At 37.1% G+C, this 22941-nt stretch overlaps 1 protein-coding gene across 3 annotated transcripts in view; it reads right to left on the bottom strand.

Moving 5' to 3' along the window:
- Nucleotides 1-11504: 11504 nt before the first annotated feature.
- LOC113068691 (NACHT, LRR and PYD domains-containing protein 12-like) overlaps nucleotides 11505-22941 on the bottom strand; it is a 28249-nt gene continuing 16812 nt past the window's right edge. The window contains exons 1-12 of one of the 3 annotated variants that reach the window (XM_026241522.1): nucleotides 19554-19923; nucleotides 18882-18932; nucleotides 18445-18572; nucleotides 18071-18139; nucleotides 17870-17947; nucleotides 17048-17152; nucleotides 14990-15353; nucleotides 14274-14477; nucleotides 13499-13620; nucleotides 12790-12964; nucleotides 12324-12527; nucleotides 11505-12223 (exon numbers count right to left, since the gene is read on the bottom strand). In XM_026241522.1, coding sequence (XP_026097307.1) covers nucleotides 12084-12223; nucleotides 12324-12527; nucleotides 12790-12964; nucleotides 13499-13620; nucleotides 14274-14477; nucleotides 14990-15353; nucleotides 17048-17152; nucleotides 17870-17947; nucleotides 18071-18139; nucleotides 18445-18572; nucleotides 18882-18932; nucleotides 19554-19566 — 1653 coding nt within the window. In that variant the 5' untranslated portion in view covers nucleotides 19567-19923 and the 3' untranslated portion in view covers nucleotides 11505-12083. Of the gene's footprint in view, nucleotides 12224-12323; nucleotides 12528-12789; nucleotides 12965-13498; nucleotides 13621-14273; nucleotides 14478-14989; nucleotides 15354-17047; nucleotides 17153-17869; nucleotides 17948-18070; nucleotides 18140-18444; nucleotides 18573-18881; nucleotides 18933-19553; nucleotides 19924-22941 lie in introns of those variants that run through there. The other 2 variants (XM_026241523.1, XM_026241524.1) reach the window with 2 other exon arrangements.

Genomic DNA, 22941 nt, shown 5'->3' with positions numbered 1-22941 from the left:
ATACCACAGGAAACTGCGGACTTGGCAACACTGCTCATCTGAGGTGGTATTAAAAAAGTACCAGTTACTGTACCCAGAGGAAAACCCCTGAAAAGTGAATCGTACAGAGCCATACCATGCAGTGGAAAAGCACTATTAGGCTAAACTGTCAGTTCACACAGAAACTTACAGTAGCATCTTATGAATGTGCAATGGGAATCAAACCCATATTCCTTACCAGTTACCATAGCGACAGTGTCCAAAATAATATCAAAGATGGCGATGTCCATAAAACTGAAATCACTTTCTTCTGACACAACAAGAGTCCAGTCAAGCTGCAAGTTGATTTCAAATCTTCATTAACCAACAGCAGCTTTTATATTTGGATGGATACTTTTTTTTTTTTTATCAAATAAATACACCCTTGATGAACATAAGATAATTTTTCTTAAAAAAAGAAAAAAACACACCCCCCAATATTAATACTAGTGTGTGACCTTTTCATATATGCAGTACTATTTTGGTCTATACAGTCTATGGTCTGTACATACATATGATTACTAGACTACTCAAAACACATATTTTATACATGACGAGTATTGTATGTTCATTACAAGTTTTAACAGCCTACATCCAAACACATATTTTCAAAAATATTATGCCATACTCTTGCAATGAATATGTAGTGAGCAGTGAACACTGTAGGCACCATGTGAACTGAAAAAAGCTCTGGACCATTTATTTGCAAATAGTGACTCAAAGCTCAAATCTTGAATGTCTGACCTTTTACTGCCCTCCACTGTTCACAGACACCAGGATTTGGTGTAGGTACAGGTAATCAGTTTACATTTTACATAAATAAATTACAAAAACACCAAAAAATAATATTTAAATACAGTAATCCAGTAAAATTACTCAAATATTTTAAACCCTGCAAAAAGCAAACATCTCAAAACAGGCTGGTATTATAACATAGTTTTGGCATTAAAAAAAAAAAAAAAAAAAAAACACATTAAAATAAAACAATAAATATGATAACATCAGTTATTTTCTAACTGTATTTAACATTTTCACTACTGTGTGTACATACATAAAACCTTTCAAATTTTGTTTAAAAATATGTTTCTGGAAATGGATCTTTTCTATCCCTAAACAGAGATACTATTTTGCATTTTAGGGTCATATTGACTAAAAAGTATGTGCTTTCTGCAGATGTAATTGTGCAAGTGCAAAACGGGGGCATCTGGTAACCCTAAATTACATGCAAACTCAGACATTAGCCTACTGAATCAATTAGTCCTTTTAAATTATCGGTAGAATGTCTTATATAATCATCAGGGTGTCTCATTCCAGACTATACGACTAACAGGATATGGCTAGATAATGCGGACACAAGAAAAATCTAAAAAATATTCACAAGAAAGAGGTCAGAGAGAGAGAAAAAAAAAGATATTTCTCAATTGTTTGCATTGTCAGATTGTTTCCCATGCCATCTTGTGGAATTGTGTTTGAAGTGGATTTTATTTTCTTCACACATTATATACTGCCATCTACTAGTCATAGAAATTAAGTGCAACTCGCAGTGTCTGATTACAGCAGCTCTTTCCATTTGTGCTTCAGTGGATTAATTATTTGGGGAAGTTGTGGCCTAATGTTTAGAGAGTTTGACTCCTAACCCTAAGGTTGTGTGTTCGAGTCTCAGGCCAGCAACCATGACTTAGGTGCTTCTTGAGCAAAGCACTGATCCCCCAACTGCTCCCTGGGATGCCACAGTATAAATGATGCCCACTGCTCCGGGGGTGTGTGTGTGTGTTCACTGCTGTGTGTGTGCACTTTGGATGGGTTAAATCCAGAGCATGAATTCTGAGTATGGTTCAGCATAATTGGCTGATCACGTCCCTCACTTAAAAATTCTGTGTTGTGGTTATACCAAGGAGGTAATACACTGCAATATGTATATATTTTAGAGGATGTAAATAAGTTCATTTCTGTTTTCACAGTTTCTGTTTTTCTGCTTCAAAAATGTATAAATCTGTTACAATTTCTTTGTAATGATTTGTGAAATGTACCTTTTTTTATTTAGAATTTTTTAATTTTTTTAAAAATCATCAACGCTCACACTCCTGGCCGTGGACATTAAATTATACATACATATATAAGGCATTATATATTTATAATTTTTTAATTTTTTTAAAAATCATCAACGCTCCCATATATAAAATATATATATATATATATATATATATATATATATATATATATATATATATATATATATATATATATAATTCAAATTAAAAATACTAATAAACATTTATAAACGAAATAATTCAATGAGGATATATCCTAATGGAGTAACGTATCAGATCCATAGACTGTATAAGGTCTGCTTGAAGACCGTCCCTGCTGCTTGAAGACACAGGAAGCACGCTGCACTCCTTCCCAATGTTAGCGAACAAACAGCCTCTGCGACAACCAGTTTATCGTCGTCAAGCTTGAAAATGAAGATCCAGAAACCGAGATGGACCTGAGTATATTTGCTCCTGTTGAGTCCTCGGAGTGTGAAGATGAAGATGATCTTTCAGGCTTATCCGGTGAGTCCACCTGGAGAAAGAAGAGCATCAGAGAGCCAGGTTTGGTTTGTTTGACCTAATGTTACACCTAATACTTTATCATCTGTTATCTCTCTGTCTACATAATTATCAAAACTAGGTCAATATGTTAATAGAATATAAAGTTGTAAAGTAAAGATTGCTTAAACGTTACTTTTACGAGCCATTTTCCAATAATCAATTATTTTTAGTGATTGTCAGTGGATCTGTGAAGTCACTTCTCAAATTCACACAGGCTTAGTTCATCACATTAACTATGAGCATGATCCAATCATGTTTGACAACTGCATAGTGTTGTGTTATGTTTGTTTGTAATGCAAGCATTTAAGTGTCCATATATGGCCAAAATTGAGTCCATATGCTTCCTTACCAATCATTCTCAACTTTCTGTCTCCGATAACCCGGAGGATTCGGTGGCTCTTGAGAAAGTGTCTTCCAGGAGGAGTTTACAAGGACAGGGAAACAGCCGACAGACCTGTCTGTGTGAGCAGAGACACGAGCAGAGTCTGGACTGTAGTGCAGCAAACAGACCCTCTCCTCCTTGAAGTGTGGCAGTTAATAATTAAATAATCCCTCATATGCCCGTATCAATACATTCTTGGAATATTTTTTTTTTTTTTAATGCATGCCTGCAGATGAAACAGTAGAGCATGGAGCTAGTAATGTGCAATGCATAAACTGATAAAACGCATACATTAAATGCAATGTAAGTTGCTTTGGACAAAAGCATCTGTCAAATGCAGTATGTAAATGTAGGCTACTCACTTTTTTATGCCGTATCAAACTCAATTTCTTCATGTTAACATGAACCTCAGCTCAGTATGCGTCATGCCAGAGGTGATATCAAAATTGTTTTTTGCATATAATGAGTTGGGTTGCGATGTTTTAATGGTTTAAATGTGGTCATGATTGACTTGAGAGAGAGAAAAATCAGTGAAATCATGATTTCAGGTGAGCAGAAGTATTGCAAATAAGCCCTATTCGGGCCGGACCAGTTTTCTAGGAGGATGTTATAGAAGTTTGTGATTTGAATCCTGCCTGAATCTGCCAAGTCTGTGTTTTCCTCACACAACTTCTGTAAAGATTCCAGAACAAATTACCTACTGATTTTTGACAATCTTAATGACCATCTGAGATATCTACTAATGTCTGGAAGTGAATGTCTGTGATCGTTGATGTGTTGTATTCTAATGCTTCTCATGCTTTTTTTGACTAACCTGAGCTACCATTGGTGCACTCTGACAAATTTAGAAATTAATGTGGAATGCACCCAATGAAAAAGTAATATAATAAAGTTAATTAAGGAGAGCCAAATCACACAAACCTGGCAGTTTTAATATCAGCATCAGGTAAATGGTTGAATAGGGCTAGGCTACTCTTCTTTTATGCTATTTTGTCAGTTTGTGTGTTTGGCAGTCGATACCATCTCTTACTTTCATTGAATGGAGCCCAGATGCTCTGCAAAAAAAAAATCAATTTTTGTTTTTCACGGAAGAAAGTCATATGAGTTTCGAACCGCAAGTCTCAGAAAACATCCTTTTATTGACATATCAGATAAACGGTGTTGAGTTCAGTATGCATCCTCTTTGCAGTCATGATCATTGTTTTACACAGGACATGAATGTTGGACTTCCGTCCGAGGATCACACATTTCCCCGAGCTGTGCCTCCGTCTGATTCAGCCATAGGTTCTGCAGAGATGTCTGGGCTGGACATGGCTATCAGCCCTTTAGCTGCCATGGAGCCTCCTGTATTTCCAAATGCACCGGTACAGGTTTGTCTCATAATAACTGTTGAAGTTGACACTAGTCAATGTTACCTCAATTCATATATGTACCTTTCTATGCATAAATGACACTGTTCACCATTCAGTTGTTGAAGAACAGTTTCCATTTTCAGTGATGTCCTAATTATTTTCTAAACCAGAGCAAATCTGTTGTTGGCGAGGATCAGCAGAATATACTACTTGAGGTCCTGGACCATTGTAGGATAAGAGCTCATGTCCTCAACACATTCAGATGTTTGATCTAGAAGTGGACCCAGAGATTGTCTTACTGTAGGGAGATGAGAGGGTCTGTGTTACCTACTGTTGGAGAAAGCGTAACCGTCAGCTTGGATTATGTGTACCTTAATAAGCAATCACATTACAGACTTGATGTCATTTGAATTTCTGGAGTGGCTGAGAAGATGCACTGTCATTAAACAGTACAGAGCGTCCCCTAGAGGGGGAATCACTGACGCCTCTGCTGTTTGTTTTAAGGACAGCAGTGAGTTTGCTGTCAAAGTTGAGAGGACGCGAACATCAGCAGCTCCTCAAATGGTTGAAAGCATAGGTATATAAAGATAGATGCCCTATTAGCGTCTGTTTCTATGGGCTGATATATGTAAGCATCCGCCATATTAGAGTAGGCAAAGCTGGTCCGTGAACACTCGAGCAAGATCCCTGTGTGTCTGAAACTTTTGTTATAGGCTATAGATGCACGAAAATCTATATCTGCAGTAGACTTAAGCAGATGCTTTTTGTAAACATACACAATACAACAAGATGAAGCAGTTTACTAGCAAGGCATTTAAAATGTAGCCTACTTTAAATAAGCTTTCCATTGATGTTTGATTTGTTAGGATCGGGCAATATTTGGCTGAGATACAACTATTTGAAAATCTGGAATCTGAGGGTGCAAAAAAAACAAACAAAAAAAACAAAAACAAATTCATAATATTGAGAAAATCACCTTTTAAGTTGTCCAAATGAAGTCCTAAGTGATGCATATTTCTAATCAAATATAAAGTTTCAGTATATTTACATTGGGATATTTACGAAATATCTTCATGAAACATGATCCTTACTTAATTTCCTAATGATTTTTTGCATAAAAGAAAAATCGATAGTTTTGGTCCATACAATGTATTTTTTGCTATTGCTACAAATATACCCAAGCGACTTAACTTGTAACTTTTTTTTTTTTTTTTGGTCCAAAATCAATATGAGCAAGTACATAACCAGCCAGTGTTCGAAACTATCACATTACTTCAGCCCGATTCACAACGGTTAATTTTATAATAATGTTTTCTAATTTGAGTGGTTCGGGTAATTTCGAGCATGGCACTGCGTCACATCTGTAAACATAAATTAGTTGTCCTATCTACTAGACTATCCCATGTGAGGTTCCTGCAGGTGGAAGATCATTAAATTATAGCCTATTCCCACAGCAGCTGGAATAATTAAATGTCAAAAAATAATTTTGATTGCGGATTGTAATCAAGAAAGATTATATTGAACACATGTGAATTAAATTATATTGCAGTTTTAAATGTGGTTCTGATTACAGATAGCCTGGGTTTACACACGATGTGTATTTTAAAGTCAACCAGTTCGATAGGAGCATAGTTAGCTTTTTGGGTTAAAATAATTTTTTAATATGAAATTTGAATGATGGGATAATTAGAGATTAAACTGTACAGAAATTAAAATCAACATGCAAACACACTACTCATAGTCATGCAATGCTGATGTGATTAACATTAATAATTTTATAAAGTATAACAATAATAATTTGCAGTGTTTGATGTGTTATGAGCTAAACAATCATTAGATTAAATCACCATTGATAGTGCAATTTATTGTAATGCTTTTTTCCTCAGTTGGTTTTAACAATGCGTGACAGACTTGTTACTTGTTTAGATGACAATATATGCTGAAAATAATTATTTGGGTCATATAATCCAAGACGTAGGCTAGAATCTGTGATTACTAAATATAGATACACATTCACCTCAAAACTAATTCATCCACGCTGGAGCACAACCCACACATGGAATATAATTCTGCAAGGATCTGTAATTCCAGGTTTTCAAACATAGATGAAGACAAAGAGGCAAAATTTACACACAGCAGCTTTAAATCTATGCAGTTTTTACAATCAGATTTTGCATAATGCCAACTGACACACATGGAAACATACATGTACTAGGTTTAAAATGATGTTTTGGCAATGCAAAACCTATCGGTTGATTAAACTGTATCTGCTGGTGTGGTTTAACCTAGCTATCGGTGAAATCCACTCTCAGTCGACCTCTAGTCTGATCACAATCAAAGTCTTAATATACCAGTTTAGTGGAAATTTAATGGAATTATAGTGGTAGCTGATTTGGGATGATGGATGATTTCAGTGTTTTGTTTGCCATTTGTCCTCTTTCAGTTTCTGTATGCAGCAGTACAGAGGCTTGAACAGAAGATTGACAGACAGATGTCAAATGAGGTACTGAGCTTTTAAAGTCACTGATCCAGGGCTCAACAATAAGAATGACCCAGGACCAGCTCACAGAACTGACACTTACCCAATATATGCTGTCAGTTCAGTTTGCGCTTACATGTTAGAATGTTTTTCAACTTTTTAAAAATTTATATATATTTATATATATGATTTACAACTGATGGTAAGTATAAACTCTTATAAAATTAAAAGTTTATTTGCTGTAAATTTATCTTGTGCAGAAATCTTAATATTTTAAATAATTATTTTAGATTAAAAATGAATTGTTACATTTGCAGTATTATTGGTTTATTATGTTTACCGTGAAAATGTCACCAGTGCAGGTACAGTTCTGAACTACAAGACCAACTACACCAGCAGAAAAAAAAAAAAAAAAAAAAAAAAAAAGATTCTTATTGCTTAGCCCTGAGCTCATTATTTTGTGATGTGCTCAATGTTTGTTTTTCCATGTTTAATGTGATATTTAAAAAATTATATTATTTTCTCCTCTTAAAGTCGTTGTATGGAAGGAACTCAGCGAAGCTGAATAATGGTCCAAAGGTTTGTCAATTAATCATTTGTTACTATTTATTGTTGATTTGAATTAATTTAGTCTCAATTAAGTGTAAGAAAGATGAAAAAACAAACAAAACAAAACATAGTTCATGAAAGTGACTGGTGAGTGACTAGAGGACAAAAGTAGACGATAGACTTTCTTCCAGTTTATTTTGCTTAACTCTCAGTACAGGTACAAGTCACACAATCTGTGATCAGTTATTGGTTTTGTATTACTTTGAAGAAGACTTGCATAATATGGCTGAAAAGAGTTTTCTATCTGATCTGACACGCATTCAATTTTATCCAATCCAAATCTTGACGGTCCTTTAGGACTTTTTAACTTATTTAAGACCGTGTTGATGTCGTCACTTTTGCTCTTTGTCCATTGAAGTGCAAAATAAAAATGGGATGCTGGTTTAATTGTTAAATATTTTTAATATGTTAAACTGCAAAAAAAAAAAAAAAATTAGCCACACAATGAATGCATTCATTTTGACAGCCCTAGTGATAATATATTCCCCATCTCTCAGAGAGGGGTGCCTCTGCCTGCTGAAGAAAGGCAGCTGCTCTGGTCTTTGGCCCAGAGACTTGATCCACCAGTCGAGAGAAGCCCACGCTGGATCCCTCCCTGGAAACGAGGGCTGGGCAGGACAGAACAACAGCAGGCTGTCAACAGCAGCCTTCAGTCGGACAAACCTCCTGGTGGTGGACGAGGGAGAGGCAGAGGGAGAGGACGCGGCCGCAGCAGCAGATCCCAGCGTCGGTCTCAAAACCTGATCCCAAAGAAGCCCAATGGAGATGAGATCAGCACTGCATCAATAGATGATCAACAGTTGGGCCGCGTGATGAAGAACGGCTCTCAGGCTAACACTGGCTCAAAGCGTCAGCAGAAAAGAAAGAAAACCTTGGCTCAGGTGGATGAGGGGAAAACTGAACTGGAGAAGATGTCCAACAATAATGAGGCCACACTTGAACTTTAGGGTGACAACAAAGGTAGGATATGGTTATTATGATGTACATACTTGGTCTTAAAGGAAGACTCATTTTCCAACTCTTTTTTTCCAACTGAGTTTTACTGTTTTTGAATCCATTCAGCCGATCTCTGGGTCTAGCGGTAGCACTTTTAGCTGAGCATAGATCATTGAATCGGATTAGACCGTTAGCATCAAAAATGACCAAATAGTTTCTATATTTTTCCTATTTAACACTTGACACTTCTGTAGTTACATTGTGTCCAAAAACGACAGAAAATGAAAAATTGTGATTTTTCTAGGCCCAAGTGGCAAGGAACTATACTCATTCAAGTGTAATAATCAAGTAACTTTTGCTGCTGTACCACGAGTGCAGCAGACGCAGTGATAATACACAGCCCCTGAAAATAGTCTCAGCTAGTTTGTGTAGTTGCAGCAATAGCAGAGTTGCTGGGGACTATTTTCAGGCACTGCATTATATCACTGCGCAGATATCCTAATGGTTTTTGGCACAATATATATATATATATATATATTTTTTTTTTTTTATTTTTTTTTTGACCCATACAATGTACAGGTGCTGGTCATATAATTAGAATATCATCAAAAAGTTCATTTCAATAATTCCATTCAAAAAGTGAAACTTGTATATTATATTCATTACACACATACTGATATATTTCAAATGTTTATTTCTTTTAATTTTGATGTTTGTAACTGAAAATCCCAAATTCAGGATCTCAGAAAATTTTAATATTGTGAAAAGGTTCAATATTGAAGACACCTGGTGCCACACTCTAATCAGCTAATTAAGTCAAAACACCTGCAAAGCCTTTAAATGGTCTCTGTCTAGTTCTGTAGGCTACACAATCATGGGGAAGACTGCTGACTTGACAGTTGTCCAAAAGACGACCATTGACACCTTGCACAAGGAGGGCAAAACACAAAAGGTCATTGCAAAAGAGGCTGGCTGTTCACAGAGCTCTGTGTCCTAGCACATTAATAGAGAGGCGAAGGGAAGGAAAAGAAGTGATAGAAAAAAAGAGTACAAGCGGTAGGGATAACCGCACACTGGAGAGGATTGTGAAACAAAACCCATTCAAAAATGTGGGGGAGATTCACAAAGAGTGGACTGCAGCTGGAGTCAGAGCTTCAAGAATCACTACTCACAGACGTATGCAAGACATGGGTTTCAGCTTCGCACTCCTTGTGTCAAGCCAAAACAGACAACATCAGAAGCGTCTTGCTTCCAAAAGGACTGGACTGCTGCTGAGTGGTCCACAGTTTTGTTCTCTGATGAAAGTAAATTTTGAATTTCCTTTGGATATCAGGGTTCCAGAGTCTGGAGGATGAGAGGAGAGGCACACAATCCATGTTGCTTGAGGTCCAGTGTAAAGTTTCCACAGTCAGTGATGGTTTGTGGTGCCATGTCATCTGCTGGTGTTAGTCCACTGTGTTTTCTGAGGTCAAAGGTCAACGCAGCCATTTACCAGGAAGTTTTAAAACACTTCATGCTTCCTGCTACTGACAAACTCTATGGAGATGCATATTTCATTTTCCAACAGGACTTGGCACCAGCACACAGTGCCAAGCTACCAGTACCTGGTTTAAGAACCATGGTATCCCTGTTCTTAATTGGCCAGCAAACTCGCATGACCATAACCCCATAGAAAATCTATAGGGTATTGTGAAGAGGAAGATGTGATAAGCCAGACCCAACAATGAAGAAAAGCTGAAGGCCACTATCAGAGAAACCAAGGCTCCAATAACACCTGAGCAGTGCCACAGACTGATCGACTCCATGCCATGCCGCATTGATGCTGTACATACTCAAACTCTTTATTTTAACACTTTTTTTGTAGAGTCAAGATTTCTAAAAATCCTTTCTTTGAATTGGTCTTAAGTTATATTGTAATTTTCTGAGAATCTGAATTTGGGATTTTCCTTTAGTGTCAGTTATAATCATCAAAATTAAAAGAAACAGTTGAAATATATCAGTCTGTGTGTAATGAATGAATATACAAGTTTCACTTTTTAAATGGAATTAGTGAAATAAATCAACTTGTTGATGAAATTTGAATTTTATGACCAGCACCTGCATTTTTGGTAATTGCTACAGATATACCCCAGAGACTTAAGACTGTTTTTGTGCTCCAGGGTCACATATATCATTTTCATTCTAGATCAGTGTTTCAAATTGACATGCCCCTCCAGCCATAATTCAGTAACTGGTGTATTTGTCAACTCAGTAATTAATGTGCTTGGAATTTGTAATTACATTTCTAACTCCACCTGAAGGGTACGTTATCTTGCCATGTTGTAAAAAGGTAAAAAAAAAAAAGAATAATAAAAATACTGCCCACTAAACTGCTTCTTGTAAGTTACACTATAAACTGACTCCAATTTGGAAATGTAAATTTAAGACAGCACTTTGAAACAATGTATGCCTCTCTGTCTTTTAACTGTAATGTATCAAAATATGTATGTGTGTACAGTATAAATGGTTTTTAATTTTCAAATAAATTGTACTATTGTAACAAGTATTCAGTGTTTTTTTTTTTTACTTATTATTATTATTTTTTTAAATACCAGTGTTGTATGACGTGGATTAGTGATTTGCCTTTTTATTTTTCTCACAGTAATGATTGGAAGCCCCTTGAGGAAAGTGTGGATCCCGCTGTCTGTGTACAAGGAGGTGTTTCAGCAGGTGGAGCCTCAGAAGGCTGTTGTGCCTTCACGCTTTCTTCCCCATCAGCACACTGTCCTGCAGTGCGGTCACAGGAAACCCTGACAAAGGCATCCAGCAACTCGACCCCAACAAAAAAGAAGCCCTTCGAGGTAAATACAGTCTCAAGTTCACGTTTGGGACTGAGGTGGCTCTCTGGTCTTGTGCACAAAGTGTTTAGTCATTGGGCCCCAAAAGGCTTTAATTGAGTGTTTTTGTACGTAGTGAGGCACTTACCTGTATATCCAGTGAATGCTCTTTATAATTGAATTTAAATAATTGTTTATGCATTGATGCACAAACCTTTAAGAGAGAATTAGTGAAGGTTTTATTTGTATTTTTTTAAACCCAGTTTAGTCCCAGATTCGATTTGTGTGCCATTACCATTAATAAATGTCATGAAAATGTTCATATTTTTAAAACTAGATTTTATTTTACATGTGTCTACTAGTTTTCTGCTAGCACTTATTTCACCTGCCAAATGTTTTCTCCATCAATAATTGAAGGGGCAAAAAACACCGATTAATCATTGCTACTGTGCTTCATTTCAGGTTTGTGACACAAGAAGTGATAGTTCATACTCCGGAGGATCTGACACTCATACTCTGTGCAACGTGACTTGTTAACCTAAACCTGTTTTATTCACTTCACTCAATCATCTAAACTGACACTATGTTCGTAACTGAAGTGCAAATACCTGTTTTGACAACAGCTGTCAATTTTTTTTCACTCTTTTCTATAGCTGCTAAGTTTCATTAGAGAGAAAAGTTATGAAAACTTAATATATTAACAATTATTTTGTTCACAATACATATATTAACCATTTTTGCTCAAACATGTATATATATATAGAACAAACCAGTAAAATCACAAATTAAATGAAATACTAATCTCATTCTAGAAGAACACACAGTAACAGCTACTGACAGCATTTCTTGACACAAACAGTCACTGTGTACAAACACCTCTCCAAATGATACTCCGTACTAGCGTATCCCTCTCTTGATGCCCATCTTGCGCTCATATCGAAACTTGCGTATGGTACTGTTTATAGCGCCCACGCAAACCTTCCAGTCGCTTCCGTCTTCCTCCAGCCTCATCCAGGGAAAGCGCTCCAGCAGGTGCTCTGAAGAAGAGCAGGAACAGAGAACTAGACCTTATTCAAAACAACCTCTTTTCCACCATCCAAAGCAGCAGAGTAGAGTACGGCTGATCAGACATCTCACCTCGGAGCGCAGAGATCTTGTTGTGGTCCAGGGCCTGAATGCCACGCCGCATCCCGCCGTACACATTGCTGCGCACCAGCACATCCTCTGGGAAGATGAACTTAATGAGGTATCGAGCGATGAGTTCAGGACGTGTTCGCAGATGTGCTGCAGACAAGGCAAACTCAGGAACCTTCACATCCCGATGAGGGGGGCCCAGATACACTGGAAAAGCAGACCAAAATAAGACTAGAACCTGGGTGCGCACAAAAAGTGTTAGTGTGAAAGCACCCTAAAATGAAATGACATCCATTCTGTATTTAGCTAGTAATTTTCCTGAAGACTATCATTGTAAAATATCTATTGACAAACATGCCATTTTAGTTTTTAAAAAGTCGTCAATCGAGCACAATTCAAGTTCGTGACCTCCTGACCTCAAAGTCCAACCCCTAATAGGAGCTGCATTTCTATTTCATTCAGCACTGACCGCTGTTGGGTTCCCAGTCTGTGTTTGTGTAGTGATCTTCTGTGATGTGGCTCATCGGCGTTTCCAGCTGTTTCTGCTCCGTGTCGCTGTCAGACAGTTCAACATCAATCTCTGCAGCTGCTGCAAATGAATCTATCGTTCTGTTCTCAGGGTTCACTTTTTCCTTCACCTTCAGCTGTGAAGGAAACAAAAACACCATCCTAAGAAAAATTTGGTAGAATTCATGGTATTTGACAAATAACATTACACTTAACATTTTTAGTTGAAAATGCTTATTGTTTTATGTGCAGTAACTGGACAGAACTTTTTTTTTTCTTAACCTTCTACTGCACGCACATTTTGATGGTACGTGATAAATTATTCCACATAATTTGAGTTCATTTGGGAACATTTTCACATTCACTTTTTTGTCGTTTACACAGAGGTGTTTTCAAAAAAACATTCTAATTTTTAAGTCCCCAAAATGCAGTTGCTGTGTGAATGAAAGGCCAAAATGCAAAAAAAAAAGAATAAGTGCTGTGTTCTGTAAACACCCCCTTAGATGAATAACAGCACACTGCTGTAACTTGAAATATCATGTACTTTGTTACTTTGTACAGCACACTTGCTTGAAACAGGCAGAAAAGCAAAAACAGCGGGTCCATGAATTTGGGAAAAAATATCACATCTGGAACCACATCTGTAGTGGAAGTGTTACTTTTACTCTCACCCTCCGTGTCTTGTCCATGAACCGATAGTAGCGGGCCGTCGAGTTGATCACAGACAGACACATTTTCCAGTCTTTGCCTTTCTCGTGAAGGTCAAATTTGGAGTATCTCTTTACCGCCCATTCTGCGGAGAGCCACACATTTTTAAAACGAGTGCCTTTCATCCTGCTTGTAAACTGTGAGATACGGATATATACAGCTGAGCAAGCAATTTACATCCTTACTTCAAATCTCTTTATTATTAATGAAAATCAACTTTGAAAAAGAAAACAGTTGATTAAGTGGCACATTGCAAAAATGCAAAATTAAATTAACAAAACAACGGAAAAGGCACATCACACAGAGAAGGATCCATTTCTCAAATGAGACCCTGGACCAAGTCTTAAGACGCTGGGGTATATTTTTATCAAAATATTGTATGAGTCAAAATTATTTTTATTATTTTTCTTTTATGCCAAAGATCATTAGGATGTTGAGTAAAAATTATGTTCCATGAAGATATTTTATTTATTATAAATATCAAAACTTCATTTTTGAATGGTAATATGCATTGCTAAGAACTTCATTTGGACAAATGTAAAGGCGATTTTATCAATATTTAGATTTTTTGCACCCTCAGATTCCAGATTTTCAAATATTGCCATATCCTAACCAACCATATGTCAATTGAAAGCTTATTTATTCAGCTTTCAGGTGATATATAAATCTCAATTTTAAAAAGAATTACACTTAAAACTGGTTTTGTGGTCCAGGATCTCAAATATCTGTCCAGCTCACCTCTGATGGCACTGATCTTGTTTGGGTCGAGTCTCTTTAGGCGTCTCTTTGTGTTTCCAGTGGTGCTGCTTTGAGAGAGTTCCTCCACTGTGAAGATGTTTCTGGACAGGTACCGCACCGCTGCACTGGGTCGTGCCATTTTGCCAGCCCTCTGTAGGATACAGTTTGAGACGAACACCTTCCTGTCAGAGCTGCCCAGACAACCTACAGGAGCAGAAACAGACACAAATGGCCATGTCCATTTGAAATATTGTTGCACTGCATCATTGTTCTGGCATGAAATCGTTCGCTATTAATGTAGTTAGTTTAAGGCGTGTAGTAACAATTGACCCAAAAATGAAAATTAGCTGAAAATGTGCTAAACTTCAGGCCATTAGAGAGATAGGTGAGATTTTGAAATTACTTGTGGATTATTGTGCTTGTTTTTATCAGCTGTTTGGACTCATTCTGACGGCACCCATTCACTGCAGATCATCCATTGCTGAGACAGTGATGCAATGCTACATTAATCCAAATCTTTTCCTATGAACAGACAAACTCATCTACATCTTAAATGGCGTAGGGTAAGTTAAACTTTCTTTTTTTGTGTGGACTATTGTTACAGTTAATTATATTCTCTGATAGCAAGTTTAAGGTGTTGTAAAATTGTTCTTCCCATTTACATTTCTCTGGTTTTAAAGCTGTTTAGATATTTTACTGGAATAAGACTCTCTTACTCGTATTACTCGTCAGATCTGCAGTTAAAGCAGGGTCACTGGTCTCTGAGCTTGTTTCAGCTGGTCTCTTCACTCGCTGAAGATGCTGCATTAGACTCATCTTATTCCTGCTGAAAGGTGCTTGTGTTGTGTGGGTTGGGGCAGTGGCCTTGACCAAGGTGTGGGACTGGCTCTGGATAACAAGTCGAGGAGGGCTGGGCACCTCTGGGCCGGGGGAGAGTGTAGGAGGTTTCCTGCTCTCCTCAGACGGAAGGGGAGATGTAGAGGAAATATGAATGAGGTGGGGCATAGACGCTTCAGAACCAAGTGAGGCTTCAGACTTGGCCTGACAGCTGTCTCTGTAGCTGGATGACAAATACGTCCTCTAAATGAGAGGGAGAAAGTGAAGAAAAAAGTTAATGAGTGTTTCTTTATCTGTAAACACGTCAACTTAAACCATAAAAAAAGAAACTTAAGTAACATTTATTTCAGTAATTTTTCCAAAGGCAATATTTCTCATTTTCATAACCTTCTTAAAAGGATAGTTCACCCAAAAATGAATGTGATGTTTATCCTCCTACTGTTTCTTCAGTAGAACACGAACCAAGTTTAAGTCAAACTGTTATATTCTATCAGTAAGTGAAAAAAAAAAAAATATTAATTAAAAAAAACATACACAAAACCAAATTAAACTCTAAGGCTCATGATACATTGATGTGTAAAGACACAAAACGATTGGTCTGTACAAGGAACTTTACAATATTTATTTTGTTTTTGTTTGTTTGTTTTTTTACCTCTGATTCACCGCAATGTCTGAACCGTCCTGAGCGTATTCGTGGCGTATTCAGTCTGCGCCTGATGCGCCGTCATCTTGCTTCACGGCAGATCTCAAGTGGACCATTTGAGAGATAGGTGGCGGTAATGCACTTAAAGTCTGTGATCCGCCATAAAGCAAGAAGAAGTCGATGATGCATCATGCTTTGGACAGTGTGTGAATCAGAGGTAAACATTTTTTTTTTACAAATACTGTTCAGTTTCTTGCACAGACTGATATTTTTGTGTCTTTACACATTAATGTATCGTCACGAGCTGTAGCGTTTAATTTGGTTTTGTGTATGTTATTTTGACAATCAAAGCCATGATTCCCATTAACTTCCATTATAAGACTGACAGACTGACAGATGGTGTGTGTTAAAAATCTTTTTTTTCTGTTCTATTGAAGAAACAAAGTCACCTGGTTCTTGGATGCCCTGGTGGTTAGCAGATAAACATCAAAGTTTCATTTTTGGGTAAAAAAAATAAAAAAATAATAATAATTATATATATATATATATATATATATATATATATATATATATATATATATATATATATATATATATATATATATATATATATATATATATCAACCAATATTGTTATATATTAACAACAGTCAAACTATCTATATTATAATAATTTATAATAATAATAATGCAATGAATAATCATCTGTTGGTTTGCATCCATTAAGTAAAATAACCAATTTGGATTAACTAAATCATTGGACCCACTTTATATTAAGTGGCCTTAACTACTATGTACTTACATTTTAATTAAAAATTTAGTAAAATGTACTTATTGTGTACATACATGTTTTTACATTGTACTTATATAAAAAAAAACGACATGTAATTAGATCTGTATTTAATTTCTGTAATTACATTTATAATTACAATGTTGACCCATACTTTACACTTTAACCCACCCTTAAACTTACCCATACCTCCAACCCCCTCCCTAACCTTACCCCTATCCCACCTCAATAGCAGCAAAAGTGTTTTACAATACAATATGAACACAATAAGTACATTGTACTTATTTTTTTATGTAAGTACATAGTAGTTAAGGCCACCTAATATAAAGTGGGACCAAATCATTTGATTCACTTGATTATGGAAACATAGTCACTACTACATATATAGTTAAACATATATACAAACAAAGAGTTTCCATTAAATATAAGTGTTAATCATAACTTTAATATATCCTTCATATTGTAATATATGAGCAGTGTGTGAATATAGTGTGTTAATTTTACCTGAGAGTAGGCAGCTGGATTTTGATGACTGCTCTGGATGCTTGCTACTTTTGCCTGGAGCATCTCAAACTTCTCATCGAGTTTCAGAATGGCTCCATATGTAACCTGAACAAAGACACCTCTTTAATCGGGTGTTAATGCAAAAAAATTATTCTGTTTAACACAAAAAAATCTTAACTATCTATCTGTCTATATAGATACAGTATGCCTACACACACACATACACTTTATATATAGTTCTATATCAATATGAAACCTGTTAAAAAAATCTGCAGAAGTGACCCATTTACTAAGCTCCACCCTCCTCCATTGCTTTTACTCCTTACTGAATAACATCACACAGGAGCTGATACAAGCAATTTCAGTAAAAATCTGCTCCTAAAACTAAATGAATCTGCTCATTTAAAGTTGTAAAAACTGTTAGGATATAGTTGACGTGTGTTGGAATTAATTGTGATACTGCAAAAGTATTTAATGTGCTGTTAAAAAAAAAAAAAAAAAACTCTTCTTAAAGGGACAGTTCACCCAAAAAGGAAAATTCTGACCTCATTTATTATATATAACAGCTGATGTTAGCCACTGACTTACATACTATTTAAAATTATGATGGAAGTCATTGGCTTCCCTTAACTGTTTGGTTACCAACATCCTTCAGTTCTGCCATCATTCTACTGATAAACACACACAAAATATATATTGATGACATTTTTGGATGGACTATGACTTTAATATGTCTACAACACACAAAGGTTCCTAAGATAGGATTGGTTAGTGATGTTTTAAAGGTGGGGCTTAGCAAAGCATCCACTGCCTCATCAGTACCTGACAGTATGCAAGAATCTCTCCCAGAGTTCTTTGCAAATCCGCTCCATAGAGCTCAGTTGAAAAGACGCTCTCTGCCTTCATGCAACAACAACAACAACAACAAGGCTTTAGAAAGAGAAGTTGTCAAAAAGAATTATGGCAAATTATTGAAGCCAGTATGTGTTATAGGAATGAAGTATGTTTGTGAAGAGCCATCACCTCGTGTGAATCATGTGGTATTTCATGTGTGACTTCATTAATAAGAGCTTCATCATTCGCCTCAGACATCTAGTAGAAAATACACAGCATTGATCATTGCATGCCTGCATTCACTGTCTAATTACCAACAGAACTGAATCCACATATATTATCACCTCTTATTAGGGAGTAAAATGAATTGTATAAAGAAATCAACCAATTTGTGGGAGCATTTTAAAGCACTATTTACTTATAAATAGTGCTTGTGTAAATGTATACATTTAATATGAGTTAAACCGACTGCCACAGACGGTTTACTTACCATTTACATTACATTTACAGCCCTGTTGTTCTCCTCTCCACTAAGTGTGAAAGTGTACTGTGTGATACTCTACCATACTGTCACTGAGGGGACTGGGGCCTCTGGATCTCCTCAGTGGTGTGCTCTCATTGTCCATGCTCTCTATACTGTCCTCTTCAGCCTCCGCCTTCAAACCACACACAACACTGCTCTCCCTGTTCACTGGAGGCAGAAACCATGGGTATGTGCGGATTATTCTGCTGTGCCAAAGCTGAAGTTACAGTTTTAGTTGTGATAATTACACACAAACAGACATCTGAAGCAGAGGTATATCTCTGTCTGTCTATCTATCTATCTATCTATCTATCTATCTGTATGTCTGTCTGTCTATCTGTCTGGATGCTAAATTGAGCAAAAGTGACATTATATACAATGCTACAAAATATTTCAAATAAATTCAGCTATTTTGAACTTTCAATTCCTAGTGTAGAGTGAATTGTACAAATTGTGAATTGAAAGTGACATCTTAACCTTTGGTACAATCTTGTTTGAAGTATCTGAATGGCGTTGAAGCAACATTATCTCAAAAAAATAAATAAAGAAAGAAAGAAAAGAAAGAATTAAATAGGATGGTTTCTGGACATGTACCATGGTAGAATCTTATTATTTTCTGTATTTAGCAAGTTTAGTACTATGTTATTTTGGAAGTAGGGTACATTGGAGTAACATGGTAACACCATGCAATAGTACTAATTACCATGTAGCTACCGTGGTTTTAATTACCATGGCATACATTTGTATCATATAGTATACATCAACATCTAATACTATAGGCTAGTTTTACCAGGTTACCATCACTGAACGCCAGACCTGATTTTACACGTGTGCATAATAGTCTAAGTCTCTTTTAGTGCCATGTGAATGTCAATTGTAAGTGGGATGTGGTGTTGAAGGCAGACAATGCAAAGCGTTCCTGACGTTAAAACGGCTGGCATTCGTTACTTTCGTTTTCTCTTGATCGTTCACTTCGCAGTAAATGATGAACGGTGTGATAAACACCCGCACAGCGAGGATAAAGCTACTTCTGATTTAAAAAGCGACGAAAACATAACGAAATTAACCAAAAACACATCGACGATGTATTATGTTGAGCCAGTATGACGTAAAGCGTTTAATGTGTATTTTAAAGAGATGCACTTGTACCGTGAACAGACATGCTCGGTCCGCCGCAGTCACTCGCGCAGTGTTTACCGTACGCGTTTATTGTAATTTACGTCTGTTGCTGATATTGGAACGGTTTGGCTGTTGTTATTGTACGTTATTTTTAGATTCGATTCAAACCACGCCCGTTCTGCAGTGTCATTCCTCTCTGCGCATGTCTGAACGCAGCTTGGCGTTCAGTTTCCAAAGCGTTCCCGACGCGCGTCCTGACAAAAAGGCAAGAAACAGTCAGATGTGGGTATTGGGTTAAATGACTGATCAGCATTCTCAGAGCCGTTACTTCCTCGGATCCAGCGCGCTGCAGAGTTTCGACCTAGCCCTGATCAAACTGCCTGTGCGTTTCTGAAGATCTCGAAGGCATTGATTAGCAAGCTTATACTGTATGTGTTTGGTTGGGGTTAGAGCTAAACTTTGCAGGACAGTGGATTCCTGGTCTTAACCGAGCGGCATATATATATATATATATATATATATATATATATATATATATATATATATATATATATATATATATATATATATATATATACAGACCAAAAGTTTGGACACACCTTCTCATTCAAAAAGTTTTCTTTACATAACAACAATATGTGAAACAACTGAAAATATGTCATATTCTTGGTTCTTCAAAGTAGCCACCTTTTGCTTTGATTACTGCTTTGCACACTCTTGGCATTCTCTTGATGAGCTTCAAGAGGTAGTCACCTGAAATGGTCTTCCAACAGTCTTGAAGGAGTTCCCCGAGAGATGCTTAGCACTTGTTGGCCCTTTTGCCTTCTGTCTGCAGTCCAGCTCACCCCTAAACCATCTGGATTGGGTTCAGGTCCGGTGACTGTGGAGGCCAGGTCATCTGGCGCAGCACCCCATCACTCTCCTTCTTGGTCAAATAGCCCTTGATGCCTTCAGTGTGACTCTACAATTTTCATAGTCATGAAAATAAAATAAAAAACTCTTTGAATGTGTTGTATATATATATATATATATATATATATATATATATATATATATATATATATATATATATATATATATATATATATATATATATATAGATATATATATATATAGATATATAGATAGATAGATAGATAGATAGATAGTTTCTGGCATACAAAAGATAATCCGTCCCATAGACTCATCTGTTCATTACATATGTGTGTGTGTGTGTGTGTGTGTGTATATATATATATATATATATATATATATATATATATATATATATATATATATATTATTATTATTATTATTATTTTTATAGGGTATGTATCTGTGTTTTAAAAAGCCAATTTATGCTCAAACATGTAATTTTTTTGAGTTGCAAGTTGTTGAGTGTTTCAAGTTCACCATCTAACTTCGATCAAACTATCATCTGTTGAAAATCTGATTTAATCAGTTATGAAAGTGAATGGAAATCAAGACACTGCAAACCAACCATGATTGTAAAAAGTGTATTGAAGATGCAAAGAAAAAGACCTTTTGTGTCCATGGTTGAATGAGCTCTTTTTCGAGTTAAAGGTAGTATTGATGTCTGGACATTCAAAATAACTTGACAAAATGGGGTTAAGTGAGGTTAACTAAAGTTCAGGAGCAGGGCCACGCCTCAAACAATCACCTGACTTCCAAACCTCCATATATACCGGGCCACCTCACACAACTCTGCTAGTCTCGTTTAGTGATGGGAAGTTCGATTCTTTTCCGCGAACCGGTTCTTTCGGACGGTTCGATTCAATAAACCGGTTGAAAAAAACGGTTCATCGGTTCTTTCGTTCTCAAATCGGACGCGTCCGACAGAAACGATTCTCGGTTCAGTGTACTGGTGATCCGAACACCGAAGCAACCGGTTCTTGACTCGAGAACGAGAACTGCTCCAGCAGTGGGCGTGTTTGTTCATTATCTGGCTCGGCTCGGTGTTCATCTTCAGTTCGGTCTTCACAGCATTTCATTCAGTGTACTGTTTGAGTAAATGGATTACCCCGGGATATTGGTTTATTCTGACTCAGAGGGAGTGTCAGTCACGTTAAAAAAGTTAACAGCTTAAGTAATTTGTGGATTTATGCTTATTGGAGACGTGAACCGTTTCAAACGATTCAGTTCGATTTGGTGAACTGGTTCAACCGGTTCACTAAGAAGAACCGGTTAAATTGAACGATTCGTTCACGAATCGGCCATCACTAGTCTCGTTCTCGAGAAGGACAGATCTGGTCTGAACGGCGCGCTGTTTGATTCATCGTCACTGACGACACTCGATGATCACCTCTCATCGTTCTGATCACAGTCTCTTTCAGAGCATTCGCGTTCGATCATCCACATTCTGGGCCTCGAGCGCCCACTCACACACTCATCTCAGGCGGATCCTGAGCCCAACCTCCTTGCTCTCCGTCAGTGAGATCCGCGGGCCGAATTCGCCATCTTCATTAGCGTGGTGAACGCCGAAACTGAATTCCCGCTCCCGTCGCAGACGCTCTCTCACACTTCCTCAGTGCTCTCATTGCACGTCTTCTATAATCCAGAGCCGAGGACAACTGAACCACGGGTCGCCTTCAACATGCTCTTAAATCCAAGGTATCCAGTTCAATCGTGCAGATAACAAACAGTCATTTCAACTATATTGAGTTCAATTAAACTTCTGTCATAACAAACTTTGAGCCCCCCAGCACTTCCGGCAACTCTACTCTCCGTCACGTGACGTCACTTGAATTCTCCTCCACAGCATCAAACCACAGCGCCCCCTAGCGGCAGGCAAGACGTAATTCCACCTACTCTCATTCAATCGATCTCTCTTCTCTATGCTCACATTTCGTTCATAACTCCTCTCACAAACATCCTTTCATCCCAACATCCATTCCTATACCCTTCCTTTCAGCTGATTAAAGCAATACGGCTCACAGCCCAAAGACATGCTGGTCAAATTGAACAGTCTAAATTGTTCCCCCCTTGACTCGTATGTAGGCTATTAAAGACTTGTGCACGGACTGATTTTATGTATTAACTGATTTTGCCATGACATATAGCCTCATATGCTGGTATGGCTTAATAAGTAAATAGAAACTATCAGAAATACGGCTCCATGTTTTCTAATAATTTTCTACAGCTACTTCTAAATTCCAGATGCCCATTCACTGTCCCTCACGCCACCCAAAACTAAAGGAGTGACATGTCTTCTGTATTCTTCAGTCTTCACTCATGCAGACCAGCCGGTCTCCCTTCAACCTCCAAATTTCCATTTAAATCTTCTTTTCATTCTCTACCTCCCAACCTCCCAGCCTCCCCGCATCTTGCAACAAGCCCCACTCACAAACATCCTTTCATCCCAACATCCTTTTTTTCCACCCTAACTTCAGCTGGTTACAGGAATATGGCCCTGTGTTTC

Source organism: Carassius auratus, linkage group LG48F, assembly GCF_003368295.1.
Source record: "Carassius auratus strain Wakin linkage group LG48F, ASM336829v1, whole genome shotgun sequence".
Classification (NCBI taxonomy): Eukaryota; Metazoa; Chordata; class Actinopteri; order Cypriniformes; family Cyprinidae; genus Carassius; species Carassius auratus.
The sequence above is the reverse complement of the archived record's forward strand: the minus strand, read 5'-3'. Positions and strand labels throughout refer to the sequence as shown.